Raw genomic sequence first — 20,662 nt, 5'->3', positions numbered from 1 at the left:
CCCTTGAACAACATGGGTTTAAACTGCAAGGGCCCACTTATACGCAAATTTTTTTCAATAAATGCTATCAGTACTGCAGTACCACATAATGTGCATTTGGTTGAATCTGCAGATGCGGAACCCTGGATACTGAGCACCAACTGTAAAGTTATACTGTGATTTTTGACAGTTGGGTGGGATGGGGATCAGCATCCCTAAGCCCCGCCTTGTTCAATGGTCAAACCCCACTTAAATTTTTAGTATATTCAATGTAGAAGTTAATTTCTTTTTCACAAGCTAGAGAGTATCTTTTTTTTTTTTTTTTTTTTTTTGCTGTACACGGGTCTCTCACTGTTGTGGCCTCTCCCGTTGCGGAGCACAGGCTCCGGACGCGCAGGCTCCGCGGCCATGGCTCCCCGGACCGGGGCACGAACCCGTGTTCCCAGCATCGGCAGGCGGACTCTCAACCACTGCGCCACCAGGGAAGCCCAAGTATCTTTTAAAGTAGAATTATCCTGAAGAATCTACAAAACACAGTCAAGCTCTCTGGCTTTTTTCATGGCTTTTTCTTAACATTTCATATTTTATTTATGTTATGGCCATAATTTCACCAAAAATATGTTTATATCTTCAGTTAATCACTTTTATTAAACACAGTTTATTTTAGTTACTTTATGTATTACAGGTTAGTCATATTAACAGTATTATAAAATTCAGTTGGGTTGCATTTATTGACGTTTTGGGATATCTTGTTTTGATTAACAATATGTGTTGCTATACCCAATTAAATTACTGTTGGTTCCAGGAACGTTTTTTAACTTAAGATTTTAGTTGCCTGGGAAGTTTGATTTCTTTAAGACTTTACAAAGCTACATTGTCTATGTTAGAATTCTAACTGAAGTTCTCAATATGTTTTCTTTTTAAGATCTCCACAGTAAAAGATCCTTTTATTGATATTTCACTTCCTATAATAGAAGAAAGGGTAAGGAGAAAAAAACTTAAGTCTTTTTGTGAAGGGCATTTATAAATTCATATATTTAGGCATTTGTTGAGTATATTATTAGACATCTGAGCATCATTACTTTTTATATACAGTAATTGAGTTTGTACAGTGTATGTGATATTGGAGTTTGTATATGTATGCGTAAAGTATGATATAGTTCTTCTTTTATATATATATAAATTTATTTATTTATTTTTGGCTGTGTTGGGTCTTCGTTGCTGTGTGCAGGCTTTCTCTAGTTGCGGCAAGCGGGGGCTACTTTTCATTGCAGTGCGCAGGCTTCTCATTGCGGTGGCTTCTCTTGTGGCAGAGCACGGGCTCTAGGTGTGCGGGCTTCAGTAGTTGTGGCACATGGGCTCAGTAGTTGTGGCTCGCGGGCTCTAGAGCACAGGCTCAGTAGTTGTGGCGCACAGGCTTAGTTGCTCCGCGGCATGTGGGATCTTCCTGGATCGGAGCTCGAACCCGTGTCCCCTGCATTGGTAGGCGGATTCTCAACCACTGTGCCACCAGGGAAGCCCCTATGATATAGTTCTTATTCTCAAGGAAGTTAAACCTTTATGCTTCATATTTTGAGAATTAATGTTTAGGAAATTACATTTCAGATGAATTAGAAATTTTAAAAAGTAGATGATATCCAGAATTTATTTCCTAAAGAAGTTTTGTGTTATATATACGGTATCTAATAGGTTTCAAAACCTGTACTTTTGGGAAGAATGAGTAAATATAGAAGTTTACAGGACACAGATAATGGTGAATACAGTGGCACTATCACTATAGAAAATACTCATCAACCTAGAGCCACCAAGAAGCATTCTTCATCTAAAGATAAGGTAAGATTATATGCATTCGTGAGACATCTGTTTTTTAAAACTTTTTATTAAAAAAAATTTCAAAAGTACACAAAAGTAAGGAAGTATGATAAACTCCCATGTACCCATTTCTCAGCGTCATAGTTATCATCTCACAGCTAACCATGTTTTATCTGTATCTATCCCACATTTTCCTCCTCACCATCCTGGATTATTTTGAAATAAATCCCATATCATATACTTAAATGTATATCTCTAAAAGATGCTTTTTAAAGACATAACTATTGTATCATTACTGTACCTAAAATATTTAAAACTTCTTAATAGCATAAATATCTAGTCATAATTAAAATTTCTGCAGTTGTCTCATAAAATACTTGTTTTTGCTTTTGAAAGCATATTTGAATTTAGGATCTAAAAAAGATCTATAGATTGCCATGTCTTTTAAATGTCTTTTAATCCACAGATTCCACCTTGTTTTTTTCTTTGCAATTTATTTGTTGAAGTGATCATATCATTTTTTTCAGCAGTCTCTCACATTCCCACATCAATAGTGTTTCATTTTGCATGTTATAGTAATTCAGTTTGTATGTTGTGGTAAGTCATTTTGCATGCAGTAATTCATCTGCATGTTGTTAAGAGGTGCCTCTGTTCCTTTTGTTTCCTCTCTAAGGCAGTTAGGGACTTATTAGGTTTAAGTTTGATTATTTATTTAATTTTTGGCAAGAAAACTTTTAAGTGGTGGTGTATATTTCCATCATGAGGTGCACATCATGTTTGATGTTTCTCTTTCTGTAATGTTATCAGTCATTGATGACCATTGTCTAGACCCATTATTTCTCTAGGGACATACCTGGTTGATGAATTATGCCGTATACATTTAAAGACATCAATCTGAATTTGCACCTCATTAAAAAAAAACTTTTTTACATGATATGATTTGTACTAACTTGGCAAATTGATGTATTACCAGATTTAACTTACTCTGTTAGAAGGTCCTTTAAGGGGCAAGACAACAGAGATTATGCAAAGGTTTACACTTGAAAAGCCTCCTTCATAGCACTGTTCTACAAAAGTCCTGTTCCCTCTCCATGAATAGGTAACCATTATTGTCGGTTTCTTGTGTAAAAGTTTATTTTCAAATTAGAACTCTTTGTTAGCATATCTTCTATTGATTGTACTTTGGGTAGATTTAGGAAATGGATTTCAGAGGTACTAGAAATAGTATTTTAGAAATTGTCGAATGTTTAAATAAGACTTACTGGCATTTATTTTCAGTAAGGTCACAAGATTCTTTTCTCTGAAAACACTATCAACTTACAGAATCAACTAATTCATGGCAGAAAATGTACAAGAAAATTGTCACCTGGAGAAGATAAAGCTGTTGTCATATACCAGAAAAATGAAAACCTTGAAATGAATAGAGACTCCTCATCGTTTGCAAGCATCGTGAACACTGAGTCGACTCTGACTGAAAGCCCTACCGACGGCAGTGAAAAAGAAGCCAGCCTTTCTGAAAGTAGTGTTGGTGCTGACAGTGAGGCTTCAGAGTCTGAAAGTGCTCCTGAGCAGCCTTTGTTGTTGAGATCCAGCAGTGGATACTTTGTGCACACAAATGGACACCTTCGCCATCCGTCAGAGAGTGAACCACTCACCAAGGAGGGTGACGGTGGTGATGAGGGAGTGGCTGGAGCTATTTCTGAACTTCATCTGAGCAGCACTGTAACTGGAGATAGGGATTTTGACAGAGAAAATCAGCCACTAAACGTTTCAAATAATTTGTGTTTTTCAGAGGGCAAGCATATGGTGTCTTACAGCCCCCAAAATGCTTTTCAGACCCTTTCTCAGAGCTATATAACCACTTCTAAAGAATGTTCAATTCAGTCCTGTCTCTATCAGTTTACATCTATGGAATTACTAATGGGGAACAACAAGCTTCTGTGTGAGAACTGTACTGAAAAGAAACAGAAGTACCCAAAGGAAACCAGTTCTGCAGGTAAATATTTAGCTTAATTTTTTAAAAGTATTCATGGATTATCTGATAAACAGTGATAGTGGGTTATAGATCCCACAAAGAGGAGCCTAAGAACCTGGTCTGCATACTTTAGCTGCTTGGAGGCAGGGGTTGTCTTATCGTATTTGTACCTCAACACTGAAGACACTGACTGGGCAGAGTAACTTTTCAGTAGATTTTTGTTGAAATAAATTGAAAGACAGGAAGTATCCATCTCTGCCTCGAAAATGCACACCCACATAATCTTATTTCAGGGAACTAGCTATCTGAAATCTTTCCAGAAAAAAATTCTGTAAAACTTAAAATTACAACACTAGTGAGATTAATGTTCTTCATAAATCCCATCAATCTAGTATAAAGTCATATCATAAGATAGAAATTTGAAGATTTTAAGTAACTGTATGTTATAAAGCTAGCAATATAATAACTGTGTTTTGTTGACCAGAGAAAAGTAGAAAAGGGGGATTTGTCAAGTAAGAAATTTCTGGTGTACCTCTAGCCTTGATTAAATGGAGAGAACACTCTGATTACTTAGTGACTAGTTGTTTCAAAATGCAGGTTTTATTATTCAGGTATGATGAGTCTAACAGATAAGGAGACGATTGCTACTGAAAAGATCGTTTATTACTTATAGTTCCCAAGACGAGGGGGCATGCTAAGCCACGCCACACAGGGCCACAAGGGGAAGCACCAGGGTTGGTCAGGAGACGGAGCAAGGGGGAAAATGCAGGCAGGAGCCTTTATTGTGGTTTCTAAGGGAAGGAATGGATGTGGCAGGATAGACAGGCTTAGGATTGACTAGTTTTGAAAATTTCAGTGGACTCTGCAGTATAGGGGCTGTCCCTAGCTGTCTGGTACCTGGCTCTGGTGTGATTAGGGCAGGTGAATAGTGGCCTAGAGTTATTAGAGCTCAATAAAGGAGGTGGTTGGGATATGGGTTTTGGATTGGTTGTTTTGCATATGAAAGGCACACTTAAGTTGTTTAGTATCTAGGAATTAGCTAGATCTGGGAAAGGCCCTTTCCAGTGTCAGCAAGGCTCCAGATGTCAAAGCATCAGAAAAAAGACATGATTAATACATTAGTAATTAAAGAAATGTCTATATGGGAGAGGAAGAAATGCCAGCTTACATTAATCCAAGTTAAATATGCAATTAGCCATATTCAAATCCTATCACAAGTCTTTTCTAACAACCTCTTATTGAAATGACCCATCATTCCCATGATACATGATCTCTTTTCACTGCAATGAGTAATGACCCAGTTTTTTCAACTACAGGTGTGTTTCTGTTGTTCTTTGACTGGCGGGCATTGACATAAGTCACTACTGGTCTATTTGCCTTCCAGTTTCCAAAGTTATATTGCAAGTGTCACCTCCCCTATTCTTTCTCCTTATAAGTGTGTGCCTTAAAAAATACTCCCTTTCATATTAGTGGAGTTTTGGGAACGAGTAGAGGCTCCCTGTAATCAGAAGTCTAATTTCTTTTTTAACATTTTTGAAAATGTAGTATGATGCTTCTATTTAAATGTTTACTGTATTATAGGGTAGATAATGTATAAGATGGAAATTTACAAGTAACTTTGTTATCTTGTATTTTATGCAGAAAAGAAAGCAGGAGGGGTTTATACTAATGCCAGGAAGCAATTGCTCATTTCTGCTGTTCCAGCTATCCTAATTCTCCATCTTAAAAGATTTCATCAGGTAAATTCCCTTTAGTAACACTCTACAAATTTTCATCATATGTTTTGCAGAGCCCTAAGTCTTGTTAATTACTGTCAAGGATTAGACAGTAATTTATTGAATTTAAAAATTTGTCATATGAGGGACTTCCCTGGTGGTCCAGTGGTTAAGACTCCGTGCTCCCAAGGCAGGGGGCCTGGGTTCCATCCCTGGTCAGGGAACTAAGAGCCCACATACCGCAACTAAAGATTGCACATGCCGCCGCAACAGAGACTTGGTGCAGCCAAATAAATAAATATTAAAAAAAAAATTTGTCATATAAGATTTATTGCTTTTTCATCCATAATAGCTTACAAGACTTTTCTAAATAAGATTGTTTAATTCACAATATTTGAAGATTTAGGTGGTCGGAACCTCAGTGGCATGCGTGCGTGTGCACGCACATGTGTGTGTGAATGGAAAATAAGATATATTAAGAACCCTTAGAAGCAGAGAAATAACAAGGTGCACATAACTTTCTGAGCTTTCATTCCAATGAGAGTTGTACGTGGGCTGGGTGTGGTTGGCTGGGACCAATTGCAAAAAGGGCTGCAAGGCAGGCCCCACTCTTGTAGGACTAATGGGAGAGAAGCTAAATATAATGTATCAAGTTTTGTTTATAGTTTTAATTCAATGCCTTGTCTCTCTCTCTGTTTTTTTTTTTTTTTTTTTTTGCATTTGATAAAACGATTTTAAAGTTTCTCGGGAAGAAATTTTAATAATTAAAACAGTATGGTCAGAATTGTCAATAAATAAAATTTGAGTATAATTTAAAGCTCTTTTGTTATGATACAGGATGAATCTCCAATCAGTTGGGGAAGAGGCTAGATTACTCAGTAAAGGGCTTAGGAAAGATGGGTGTTTGAAGAAATAAAAATTTAGAGCTTCCTTCCAGACCATATATATCAATACTATTTTCAGATAAATGTTTTTTAATTGTATGAAACAAATTATCAAAAGACTAGAAGAAAACTTGATGAAAATTATTAACCTGACCTCTGTGTGAAAGATTTTCTAAGTATAAAACCCTTGAAAGAAATCTCAAGGGAAGAGATTGAAAGCTTTGAGTATATATTTGCAACATTTCAGGTGGGCCACAGATGGGCAGGAAGAGATTTTTCTCTATACCCCCATCCCTATCCATGGAAATTTGATTAAGTTCTTGATTTTCTATAGCCAACATTACAGAAACCCAGTGGAAATGAAATGGCCATGGAGAGCAGAAGCAGATGCATTGAGTCTCATTACATCAGAATGTGAAATAGAAGGTGTATATCTGCAGTGACTCTGTGTGAATGAGATAGGGTCATGCCAGATCTGAGAATGATGTAGCAGTTATTTTATATTTGGTACTTGCATCCCTTTTAAGAACAACTTACAGAAAGAATTCATGCCCTTAAATGGAGATTTTTATAGATATCTCGGTCCCTTCTTGTTCTCAGGCTAAATGTAATGTCTGCAAAGCCACGTTCTCATTCTCTGGGACTGTGAATTTTACGGATCAGATTCTCTAAGCAATGTCTTTGCTTCTAGTTTTTCAGTGTCCCTGAAAACCTGTTTCCCCGTAGGAACTTTAGAGTTGTATATCAGAAACATCCACAACACTGAAAGGCAAATCTCAACAAGATAGAGCTCTTTGTCATAAATATGGCAAATGATTAATATTGTAAGTATGTAAAGAGCTCTTAAAGATCAATAAGAAAAATATCAAGACTCTAATATGTAAAATGGTAAAGAACATGAATTGACAGTTCATAGAAGAAGTAAAAATTCCAAGAAAGTATGAAAGGTCCACTCTTTCCAGCAAAACAAATGCAAAATAAAATGGCAGTGAGATTCCTTTTTTAGCCTGTCCAAATTGGCGAAGATTATAATAGTGTTGATAGAAGTCTCTTCTAATAAGGGGTAATTTCTCAATAGCAAAGTACCGTCTGGGGAGGACACATTAGCCTGAAATCATCTCAGACAATGCTGGTACCAGCTGCTTATAGAGGTCACCTGATGAGAAGAAAGGAGGCAAACAAATTAAATACATATTAAATAATTATTCCAGACATATGACTTCATAATTTCATGTCTGATATCATGTTAAGACTTCTAAAGATTACTTGAAAATACAAATCACTATGTGGCTATATTTTGGTCAAAAAATAAGTTTTGTTTTGTTTTTTTTCTTTAAAGGTAAGAAATAGGCAACAGAACTGCAGTAAAAGTTATGTGATTAGTATGCAAATAAAATGACTAGTCGTTGAAGTAAGTCATGAAAGCTTTGCATAAGAGGTTGCATCTGTTAATTTTGTCTACCCAAACAACTCAGATTTAAGTATCTTTTTATTCCAAGAGAGTCTGTTTCTATTTGTGGGTTTCTTATCCAATATCTTCGGTGGTCTATCAGCAAATTTTTATCATTACTTAAATGCAAAGTGTACATTTTTCAAGGCCTGCCTTTGGAAACTAAAAGTAGGAAAGAAATAGAGCTTGCTTAACAACATGAATATTCATTTTGATTTATATATGTAATGTTACATATTTATATATGTAATGTTACATATTTATATATGTAATGTTTACTTTTACTGTTAAAATGATTTGAGTGTTCAGATTTTTCTCTTTTTAATGAATGAATGTCACTGAATTTTAGAACTGAAGGGACCTAATATAATCCATTTATACCCGTTTTCTGCCTTGATCTAGATGAGGTTGTCTAGAGTCAAGACAACGGTTAACCAGTCGTTGAGTTAGGCCTAGAACACCAGACTCCTGACTCTTCAGTTGAGTACATTTTTATGATAGCATATGTATCAGTAGCTGAGCTTTTATCACATTGAATTTATTTTCCCGTAAGTGTTGAAAGGCACAGTGAAAGCGATTATTTTCATATTGTTTGTGGTAAAAATACCCATGTAAGTGAATGATCTTTGCAATAACAGTTTATGAAACCTAATTGAGAACTTAGTCATATATCAGTTTTGGACTGTTCATTAGTCATATTTTTATATCTATGAAAAAAGGTCAAGGATTCCTCTTTTTTTTTTTTCTTTGCGGTACGCGGGCCTCTCACTGTTGTGACCTCTCCCTCTGCGGAGCACAGGCTCCGGACGCGCAGGCCCAGCGGCCATGGCTCACGGGCCCAGCCGCTCCGCGGCATGTGGGATTCGCCCGGACCGGGGCACAAACCCGCGTCCCCTACATCGGCAGGCGGACTCTCAACCACTGCGCCACCAGGGAAGCCCTAGGATTCCTCTTTTGGTTTTAATTAACAAACGCAATGATCTAGATTAAGTTTGTTACATTAAGAAAATTTGTTGTTGTTTTTTTTTGAGGCTGGCCTGAGTCTTCGCAAAGTAAACAGACATGTAGATTTCCCACTGACGCTTGACTTAGCACCATTCTGTTCTGCTACTTGTAAGGTATAGTATATTATTAAGATATTTAATTGTCATGCAAATAATATGCTTCAAAATATCCTATGTATTGTTTATTAGGCCATGTCTTCCTCTCTCCCTCCCACCTTCTCTCTCTCTCCCCCTCCTTCCCTCCCTTTCTTCCTTCCATCCAACATTTAACACACTATCACTTTTGTCTTTTGGGAGATAGAATAAGTTGAAAAGATGCATAAAGCACAAGTGAGGCACGATGTTCATGAAGATCAGAGCTGCTTGTAAATGCTACTAGAATCAGATAGCTGCTGAGAGAAGTAAGCAGATTTTGTGCCCTCTCCTGTTCCTTGTGAATGTTGTGCTTAATTGACAGTAGTTTTAGCAGTTGAAGAGTTCTTTATCTTTTGTAAATCGATATACTAGTGCATTGTTTTTCATGCCATTTCATGTACACTACTGAGAATAGTGTACTTGTGAACTGAGTATGATACTTTACAATTACTAATACTTTAATACTTAGATATAGAAGGCAAATTGGTTTATAATTGCTCGTACTTGTATGTAAGAACTCTGTAGGTGAAATTGATGACTTTGCTTTCCGTGAGGGAACTACACAGTTCTAGGGTAACTAACATGTTGTCCGGCTCACAATTACTGGTTAGCAGTCTAGGATTTGTGGTACATAAACTTACTGAACTTAATACTTTCAATACATTGATCAATCAAAGCGAAATATCTTAAATGCAATTTTTCAGTGAATCCAGTTCATCTGCTATGGAATACTAGCACTATCTGTCAATTATTCACATTCAGTATTCACAGAATTTGATAGTATGGTAAACAAAATATCTAGCAAGCTCTGTATTAAACTTACAAAAGCATATTTTTTAGAAGTACCTATTATGGAGAATTTCCAGCGTACATCAAAGTAGACAGAACAGTACAATGAACCTCAAGCACACATCACACAAACCTTAGATATATGGCCAGTCCTGCCCCATGCACATGCTCATCTACTTCCTCCTCTTATATTATTTTTTTTTCTCTTATGTTATTTTGAAGCAGGTATCAGACATCATTTCATTCATAAATCTTTTCCTATACGTGTCTCTAAACGATAAGAATCACCCCCACCTTTTTAAATGTAACCACAATACCACTTTCACACTAAAAAAATTAACAATTTTTTTCATATCATCTAGTGTATATATTTCCAGTTGTCTAATAAATGAAATTTTCAAAATGAATTAGTATCAAAGTAAGGACTACACATCATGATTGAAAAATATCTTTTAGTCCCTTTTAATATACAGTGTCCCTTTCCCATCTCTGCCCCTTGCAATTTATTTGTTGAAGAAACTGGATCATTTTTCTGGTAGTTTCCTATAGTTTAGATTTTGATGATTATTCCTCTATCCTCTTTATTTCCTACAGATAGGTAGTTGGATCAAGAGAGGCTTGAACAGATTCAGGTTTGATATTCCTCCCACTCCCGGTAAGGCTATTTCATAGGGAGTGTTCTGTTCTTTCATCAGGTGGCACATAAACGCCAGTTACCTTTCTGTGATATTAGCAACCAGCGTTGCTCAATGAGTTCATTAAGAATTACAGAATGGTAATCCTGTTATTCTTTCTTCGTTTATTTGCTAGAATACTTCTATATAAAGAGAAATTCCTTTCATCTATTTAGTTATCTTATGGTATAGTTCTTATAGAAAAGACAGGGTAAATGCTCAGTTCTCTCCCCGTCCCCCTTTTAAACCAGTTTTCAGAATAATGAATTAATTCACTGTCATCCTCAAACTGTGATCAGTTAATTTATCATTATGAATTCATGGATTTAAACACATTAATAATATTTCAATTTACTGCACTTTTCTTTTAATTCGTGGTCTAATACGTTAATCTAATGGGTCTGTTGTTGGCTACTGAGAGCCACTTCAAGTTGGCTTCTGGGTTCTTTTGACATGACCCTTGTGGTTGCTCTCTGAGTGATTATGCCACCAACTGGATATTCATTTGCTTAATTTTTAAATTTTCATTTTTAGGGATTGTTACTTAAATTTAAAAATTTTGTTTAATAATTACATAAAATATTTACGTAGTTCCAAAGTCAAATGTATAAAACAAGGTAAATTCAGACAAGTGTAGTTTTTCTCCATGTCTGTTCTACTTGTTTCTTTCCTCCCTTTATAGATAACCATTTTTTCAAATTATTGTTTATTCATCTATTATTTTTTTTAAATGTAAACAAATAGGTATATATATCTGCATCTCGCCTCTTTAATAATAATAGCTTACAGTATGTATCCTTTTTTCTACCTTATTCTTAACATTGTATCCTGGAGATTATTTCATAGCAATATTTAGAGATAGTCTGCCCTCCATTTTTCAAATAGCATAGTACTCTATTGTATGGATGCATTATAGTTTATTCAACCAGTCCCCAATTTATGGACATTTGAGTCTACTCCAGTTTTTTGATATTACAGATAATCCTGCAATCACTAGTATGGTACATGTCTTTTTACATATTGCTCATGTTCCTGTGAGATAGAATCCTAGAAAAAGGATCGATAAATCCAAGAGTAATACCTGTGTAACTTAGCTAGATAACGTGAAATATCCCTGAATAGGGGTGGTATGCGTTCCCATATGACAGCATTCTTTTCCCTACAGCCCAGCCAATAGAGAATGTTGTCAAGCTTTTTCATTTTGCTGGTCTAATACAGGTGGGAACGTATGCCAGTGTAGTTTTAATATGCATTGCTCTTATTTTAAGTAGGACTTGGCATTTGGCTTAATTTTCCTTATAATAAGAGTTCACTAAATATTACTAATTAATTTGAGGTTTTTTTCTTTGTCTAAAAGAATGTAAGTGTGGGAGATAAAGTTCTCTATGGTCTCTATGGCGTGGTGGAACATAGTGGCTCAATGAGAGGAGGCCACTACACCGCTTACGTGAAAGTGAGAACACCCTCCAGGAAATTACTGGAACATATCACTGGAAAGAAAAATGTACCTGGTATGCCATCCTAAGTTTATTTTATTCTTAAAAACAAATGAATTCATTCTTCCTTTTCTGGGAGAGGTAATTTCTTTCATGGATACTTCAAGTGGATTCACTTTAAGTGAGGAAAACCTTTAAGAGTACCTAGATAATCTTAAATATCATAAAACTGTACCCTTCAGGTCATGTGAAGTGACACCCAGTTTTTCAAGGTGTTAAGTCATTGTGTATTGCAGTGGAATAGCATTTTATTTAACAATACCAATAGTTTTTAAAGACATACCAGGTCCTCAGACTAGAGTTGGAGTTGAAAATTTACTTCAGCAAACTAACTGTGTATTTTCTTCCTTCTCTTTTAGTGCAGATGCCCTTTTCCTTGAATAAATAAATATTCATAAGACTATCTAATATTTCACTAGATATTTAAAGTAAATGATACTAATATTAACGCTTTGAAAGAGTTCATTTTGGAAGATGTTTAGCCCAAGAAGAAACAGCCTTATGCAATAAAGTCTAGCATTAGAGTTTGTGATAAATGTGTTGTCTTTAATGTAAAGTCAGAACATACTTACTGTAAAATTATATTTCTTTTTGTTTTGTTAGGTTTGAAAGAACCTGATAGTGAATCAGCAGGCCAGTGGGTCCATGTTAGTGACACTTACGTGCAGGTGGTTCCAGAATCGAGAGCACTTAGCGCACAAGCGTACCTTCTTTTTTATGAAAGAATATTATAATTATTTGTTAATTGTTAATGGTAATGATTATTTAGATCACTTTTATTTAAATGCTGCAGCGACAACCATTATATGCAATGTGTCTTTGTAGTCTTTTCTGTAGGAATGGCATGTCCCTCAAATGCTCCTGGACATGTTTACCATTTTGGTGAATCCTTTTAAAGTAAATTAAATTTACTAAAGCTTTCAAAATTATATTCTTAAAATAAATGTAAGCACATGTTTTTAAAAACATATTTGTCCTGGCAAAAAAAAAACACAGAATTTACAGTAGTAGAGGAAACTCCTTTATAATGTGGCTTATTACTACAAGCATTCAGAAATGATGCTGGCTAAGTCAAATCATTCCTTTAAAACAGTGTTTCCCAAATGTGAGTCAATACCACCTTTCTGTTTTCATATATATATGTATATATATCTCGTATGCCATTGTTTACTTATTATTTTTTAAGCTTTTTAAGGCTTCTTAAGCCTATTTTTAGCCTTTTTAAAGCCATAGTCTTATTTTGAGCATATTCTACATTTTATGTGCTAGTTACATTTTTTTCTAATAAACATTAAAATAAATATATAACTAAAGAAAAATTGCTCATTCATGTAGCACTTCACTAAAAATCATCTCAGGGCTATCCAGTGGTATATTACACTGCTGTGTGGGACACATTGCTATAACATATACTTACACAATTGGCATAGTGACCTTGTCATATTTTGTATGATTCAACCATATAAAAAGGTACCACTGTAGCTTCAGTAATATGGATTTACAAATAATATACTGGTTAGCTTATTGCTTTGAGGTTTTGAGAACTGGAAAAATACTGAAATATTTTATCAACATATTATTTGCAGCCTATTCATGATGGAGTTGAGAATAATTTGCAAGAGATTAGCCAGTCAAAATATATTTATAGATAATTGTTACATGCAGAATTGGTAAATAGAAGTTGTTAATCCATATGGGACCATAGGATACCTTTGAAATGTAAATTACCAAATCATATTTGTAAATGATAGAGAATTATATTCTTATTATGCTTAATAGGAAAATGTAATACATTTTCTAGTTCTGTAGATCAGTAAATATTAATCATAGTTTTGGGGTTTTGAGATCACCTTTTATCTTCAGCAAGCATCATCAGTAAGTTCAAATAGGTTTAGTTTTTATTTTAATGGAGCATAAAGTTGGCATTTTGGATTTTCTTTTAAAATAATTAATAGCAAACATATGGTAGTTTTTCCCCCCTAGAAAACAAATTATTAAGCTGTCAAAACTTGGCATGAAAATGTTACCATTACTTAGGCTTAAATTTTTAAAAAATGACTACTTTGGTGTTACATTATTAAATCAAAACACATAACTGCATGCTTCAAGCATCCTAATCATTAGGGCTAACGAATGATAGTACAGGCAGATGCTGGGTAAGTGCCTGGTCCTAGTTCATTGTCCTCTTGTTAAGGAAGGATAAGAATAATGGCTGTAGTTAATGTGTGGAAATATTTCATGAAGACTCTCACCCTTCTTAATATTTAAGTATATGTAATATTATCAAGGTTACCAGTGCCGCCTTTTGATATATGGATGAATGGAATTGTGATTAGTGTTAAAGATGGTAATAATATACGAAATTCAGAGCTTAAAAATGTCATTGCATAAATTGTATTTTCAAGCTGTTGAAATTTCAATAATAGTGGTTTTCTTGATTTTTAACAGTGAAATGATGGAGAAATGTATCTTTATAAGTTAAGCTGTAAACTCAGGTTGTGTCATGTAAAAGGTAAACAGTGTTTAAATGTTTTCTGTTTAATTGTAATGCGTTAACATTGAAGACTTCAGTACCAGAGCCGTGAAATTTTTTGAAAACTATTAGTTAATCCTCTTTATTCAAGTCAACCGTCTTGGTAATGACAATTACCATCCCCTCCCCCAAATGTAAATATTAAATTGTCTCATTTTTCTCCTAGAAAAGATACCATTAAGAGGCATGCACTTTTCATTGGATGGTCACCTGCTTCTTATTTCATTGATAGATGGATAGATGAAAGAGAGAGAGAGAGAGAGAAAGAAAGAAAGAAAGAAAGAGGGAAAGGAAGAAAGAGGGAAAGGAAGCAAGAAAGGAGGGAAACAAACAAGACCATTCTTTTCTGTTGCCTCTTGGCTTATCCCTTACAGAGTTAAGTAGAGATGGTAAGTGATAAGTGAGGGCAAGAATCAAGGAAAGTGCCTAGTTCCTCTTTTCATTGGATGCCAGGAAATGAACTAGTGCTAAATTTATCAAATTAGGAGTTCTTTTAAGCTTTATTCTGAATACCAGTTAAGACTGATTTTTCATTAAGTGAGTGATACATTGTAGCTTCAGAACATTACCTCAGTACTCAAATACCACAGTAGTTTTTATGCTTAACTTCACATTTATTCATTAAGTATATATTTATTGAACATCTACTAAGGGTCAGGCCCTGGGCTGACACTGTTTTAACATGTTTTAAAATGAAAAGGCCTATGTAAGTTTTAGACATTATTCTAGAAGTAATAAGATACTTTTATTTTCATTTCCACAGTGTTAAATGAGTTAATTCTGAAATCTGTTTTTTTATGGCCTAAAGTTTATGAATGCTTTGCTTGTCCAGGTCTGCTGGTAATGGAATGAATTTGATTTTGAGATCTAAGACTTTCCTAAAGATAGCTTTTGTAATAGAGAGAGTATGTTAAGTTACACATGGATCTACATTTAAATTTTTGTTTTTATTTTGAATATTTCCAAAGCACATTTGCAGGGGTACTAAATTGTGAGCTACTTTAGTAACAGTGGCTTCCAGATGACCTCAGGAAACAGTACAAATCAGTGAGAATGTTTACAGATCCTCAAAAAAACTACTCTAGTGTTTGGCGAAATGAATTTAAGAAGTAAAACAGGAGTTTAACTAGCTTTATTTAGAAACTGGTTTATATCTAACCTCGGGTTCCCCTAGTTTTTCCATGTTTAAAATGATACATTTTTGACTATATGCCAATTATGTGAATATTTTTGACATAACCAAATGTATGTTTATATTTAAGATTTTGTCATTTAATGTTTTTAAAACTGATGTGAAGGCCACCTTTTTGAGTGGCCAGGGAGAGTGGTTTCAGTTCTAAGAGCAGTTGATACCTGTTTTCTTATTGTAAATGTGCCAACAAAACTATTTTACTATGATACGTATTTAAGAGCTCTTAGTTCGCATGTTTGACTTTAGTCAATGATCTTATATGATATCTGAATAAAATTTCCTGAGGATTAAGCTGTGAAATATATCACCTTCATCTAATTTTTGAGGTATAAAATAGTATCTTGCCTACTTTTATTAAATTCATACTCATAATTTGTCTGCGTGCTACCTGAAAAAATAAGCCTAAACCAGATATGTTATGTGCAATAAAAGTGATTCTTTATATATTATCTGCTGCATTAAGAAAGACTATTTTTAGATATTTAAAATGTTCTGGTTCATGTAGAAATCCATCAATTCAAATCTATTTAAAAGATAGATGACTATATTTTTAAATTTTGAGTAATAATTGATTATATATCATTCCTACCATTTTATCTTTTTTTTGCAGTGTTTTTGGAAAATAGCTATGTAACTTATGGAGTATTATTTTGATGTTACTGTATAAACATGCATAAAATATTAAATTCATATTTACTTTATGTTTCAAGATTGGTCCTGGAGTTTTTTTCAATGCACATTATTGACAGAATATTTTGTGTACAAACACTGTATTTGCTTTCAAAATATCCTTCCTATTTCAGAAGTTTATGATTTCCAAATAAAATATCTCATGGGCCTCTTTCATTCAGATTTCAGTGTCTGCCAAGGGTGAGTCTTCATCCTTTCAGATGTTTCTTTGAGTTTTTTAGGCAGGATAATTCATTAGGAAACATTTGGTCTACCTTTTTGTATTTAACCTTTTTTAAGTCATGAAGCTCTTTGAGATTATAATGAATGTTATAGACCATCTTTCATATTTATTGAATATCTGCTGTGTGGTAGGCATTGGGGATACAGCATTGACCATGGGAGATAGAAATCTCTCCAAGAAGTGAGGAAATAGACATTCTAAGATGTGAAGATTAAAGAAAAGATATTTCAAATGGTAAATGATATGGAGAAAAATCAAGCAACATTACCCACAGAGCCATATGGGAATTAAGGTCCATGGGATGAAGGGTGTTCTAGGGATAAAAGGTGTATGATATTAGTCCTGATAGTCCCAAAGAGAAGCTATGAGTGTTGGAGGAAGTGGAGGGTTTTAATTCTGGGGCCCTCTCCTCACTCCTGCTGATGGCAATAGAGAGGCTGGGAAGGGAAATCTTGGCACTTACATCTTCTTAGAAAAATATATGCCCCAGATTTTTGTATGTAATTTCAGAGGCTCACAGACCCCCTGAAGCCATTTTCATACATTTTTTTTAAGTTGCACTCAGGCAGAAATATCTAAAATGTTTGCATTCCCATATGTATTAGAATAGGCTGGGTTATGCTGCAGTAACAAATAACTTCACATCCCAGTGGCTTAGCACAACAAAAGTTTATTTCTTCCTCACCCAAAATCACTGTGAGTCTGGTCAATCTGCAAAAGCAACTGTTTTCCGACTGGTGACTCTGTAATCCTCTGGCTGATTGTCTTCTGGCTCTATCATTTTAATGCCAGGCCTCTTCACTGGCAGGGGAGGAGAACACCAAAGGTCTTGCATCAGCAATGAAATCCTTCATCTTGGATGCGTTGCGCACAACCCAGTGGCCAGAAGTAGTCACATTGGCCCTGCCTAATTGCAAGGAAGGATGGGTAGGAAAGAGTAAGTCTCCCAGGGCTCAGAAGAAAAGGAGAATGGACTAGAAGTCTCTCACAGTCTACCCTCTGGTCACCAAATACTCAGCTCTTCTTTCTACACGTGGAACACAGTGACTCCCTTTTCAAGAGAAACAGCCTCAAAGGACCATCCACCATTCCAGAACCAGGCTCTTTGGAAGTGCTATGTCAGGTCTGGGTGTTGCTCCCACTGGTCTGGAGACCCAGGAGCCAAAAGAATATGTTCTGTTTTCCACACACTTACTGTACAGTGGTGAAACCAGTGGAACTATAACCACAATCAACATTCTAATTCAGAAAGGGGAAGACGAATGGAGATATTGTCAATCTCTTACCCTGGGCATGGGGAATGTTCATTGTTAGACCTTTCCTCTATTCCCTAAGAATTCCCTTCTCCACTGTTCTCTGTGACTCCAGACTTCACCCCTTGGAAGAATCTTTTTTTTTTTTATTATCCTCCTTGGCTACATCTGAATGGCTGTTGAGGAATATGCCATCCTTGAAAGTTGCACAGCTTTGTTTCAATCTGTTTCCTCGATAATTGGGGGCTGAAGTTGTTTGTTTGTTTAAAGTTTGGAATAGTCACAATTTCTGTTAGCCAAGGCTTATGGTTTCTTTTCCAGTACCACTCTTAAAAGCTTAGTAGCCCTCTTCGTTGACGGTCAGATTTATATGCCAGTAACCATACCATTTTTTTTGAGACAACTAGTTCTTGGGTTGATTGTATTTCTTTGATTTCCTACCTCCCTACCTCTCTCCTGACCTTATGGCAGGTACCTTCTGTCTATAAGCTTTGATGGGAGAGCCATCCTCTTAACCACATTTCCGTCCTTAGGTTTATTTTTTTTTCCAAGTGAGAAAAAAATTAAGGTTACCTTAATTACATCCTTAATTAACCCACTGAAAATTTCCAAAATAACTATGATGTTTACACCCTTCGTTACGATCTTTGCTGCAAGGCTGAGTTTTAATGATCCTTTGTCATTTAAAGGCTTTCTCAAGTTTATCTCCTACTGCTTATCTCCTACTGCTTGGAGTTGAAAAACACAAACGTGAGGGTCAAATTCTGGTTGCCTCTTCCCTCGCGTCAGCTTCTACAAATCAACCATTCCTCTCTGAGCTCCACTCTTTCCCAAAATACCGTGCCAAATACATCCAATAGTACCCAACACACACTTATTTTTCAACTTCTTCCCCTAGCTCAAAAGTCAGTAGGTACATTTTCTGCCTCTCAGGTTATTGGGGATGACAATTATATTAAATTTTTTACCATTGCATAATGTGATGTCCCTGTATCTAGCCTCCAATATTAGTTTCCTATGTATACCAACCAACCTCTAAGCTAATGCCACATATTTTCAGTTCTTTGAGCAGCACCCAACTCCTGTTACCAATATCTATATGTGTCAGGCTAAGTTAGGCTTGTGCTTTATTAACAAATGTCTCCAGAATCTCAGCAACTTATTTTGTGGTCATTGCAAAGTCTTTCGCTGATTTGGGGCTCTTTCTGGCCACTGTTTCCCATAAGGCAACTCAGTGATCGTGGCTGACAGAGAATATACCAACCTGTAGCTGCCCCTTTATCTGCCTGTAGACTTCTTGGTTGATGTGACAATGCTTACAGTTCTTGTAAGCTTAGGTCCAGAAATAACTGTCATCACTTAACCCACAGTCCATTGGCCAGAAGTAATTCACTGAGTACTACCTAAACTTTAAGGAGGCTTAAACCTTCTGTGTGCTGTAAGTCAGTGGAGAATCAGATATTGGTGAATACTAATAATGTCTACTACATCATACAAGTGACTTAAGTATAGAAACAGTAGTTTGAATCACAAAAGATTTTTAAGTAAGAATATGCCAGTCAGTGAACATAGGGGTACCTTACTTTCTCCAATCTGGTCTAAATGGTCATTACATGCATAAAGCCCAGTTTGGTCCATTGTTTTTTCGGGTTTTTTTCTTAATTTATTTTACTGAAGTATAGTTGATTTACAGTGTTGTCTTATTTTCTGCTGTACAGCAAAGTGATTCAGTTATATATTTGTGTAAATTCTTTTTCATTATGGTTTATTACAGGATATTGAATATAGGTTCCCTGTGCTATACAGTAGGATCTTGTTTATCCATTCTATGTATAATAGTTTACATGGTCCATTGTTAAATAACTGAATTATTATTGTATGTTCTCATATTTCATTATGACACATATTCTCACTACTTTCTAGGAGATGCTTAAGTAAGAATTAAAAGAGTTGTAATTTATTAAGAATTTAAACAGTTGTTTTAAGAATTATTATTTAAGAATTAAAACAGTTGTAATTTTTAATAATTTGCTTGTAGCATATTAGCTTTATATACTTTTTAATCCTCCATTGTAGTTCTACTGTGGTAAAGTAGATGTAACATAAAATTTACTGTTTTAACCACTTTTAGGTGTACAATTCAGTGGCACTAAGTACGTTCACAATGTTGTTCAAATATCACCATTTCTAGAACCCTGTCCTCATCCCCAACAGAAATTCTGTGCCCATTAAATAATAACTCCCTATTCCTCTCTTCCTCCAACCCCCAGCAACTGCTCTCTGTCTCTATGAATTTGCCTATTCTAGGGACCTCATATAAGTGAAATTATACAACACTTGTCCTTTTGTGTCTGTCTTGTTTCACTTAGCGTAATCTTTTCAAGGTTCATCCATGTTGTAGCATGTATCAGAATTTCATTCCTTTTCAAGGCTGAATAATATTTGATTGTATGTATATACCACAGCTTTAAATAACTTTTTATTATATAAGTTTCATATATACAGCATTATAATTCAACATCTGTATACACTACAAAGTGATCACTACCACAAGTCTAGTTACCATTAAATAATTTTTATTCTTAAATTTTAAGATGGATGTGATATGGAACATAATAACACCTTAAAGGTTCAGATCTCAAGAAGTAGGAATATTTAATTGTTTCTTTTCCACATCTCATTTAACCTTTTTCCACTTTACCTTAAGGATAACTTGTTTTCATAATAATGCAAAGTACTAACTTGAATATATCCTCCCCTTCAAACACTCTGCAACGAGGGCAAGTTAATAAAAAATTTAACTTACGAAGCGCCCTGATTGTTAGTCATAGACAGCAGATTGCTAAGACTGGCAAGAT

The 20,662-nt window shown here is 35.2% G+C and overlaps 1 protein-coding gene across 8 annotated transcripts in view; it reads left to right on the top strand.

Annotated features, from left to right (window-relative positions):
* The window catches only part of USP45 (ubiquitin specific peptidase 45), a 63,395-nt gene extending 47,038 nt beyond the window's left edge, over positions 1-16,357 (top strand). For 4 of the 8 annotated variants that reach the window (XM_079938715.1, XM_079938713.1, XM_079938714.1 and 1 more), the window contains 7 exons: positions 905-961; positions 1,669-1,812; positions 3,115-3,787; positions 5,408-5,505; positions 8,847-8,933; positions 11,775-11,928; positions 12,517-16,357. In XM_079938715.1, coding sequence (XP_079794841.1) covers positions 905-961; positions 1,669-1,812; positions 3,115-3,787; positions 5,408-5,505; positions 8,847-8,933; positions 11,775-11,928; positions 12,517-12,647 — 1,344 coding nt within the window. In that variant the 3' untranslated portion in view covers positions 12,648-16,357. Of the gene's footprint in view, positions 1-904; positions 962-1,639; positions 1,813-3,069; positions 3,788-5,407; positions 5,506-8,217; positions 8,368-8,846; positions 8,934-11,774; positions 11,929-12,516 lie in introns of those variants that run through there. The other 4 variants (XM_079938716.1, XR_013830705.1, XM_079938718.1 and 1 more) reach the window with 4 other exon arrangements.
* Positions 16,358-20,662: the final 4,305 nt, after the last annotated feature.

The sequence above is a fragment of the Stenella coeruleoalba genome (genome assembly GCF_951394435.1).
Source record: "Stenella coeruleoalba genome assembly, chromosome: 12".
Classification (NCBI taxonomy): domain Eukaryota; kingdom Metazoa; phylum Chordata; class Mammalia; order Artiodactyla; family Delphinidae; genus Stenella; species Stenella coeruleoalba.
Note: the sequence above shows the minus strand (reverse complement) of the source record. Positions and strands in the feature narration are given on the sequence as shown.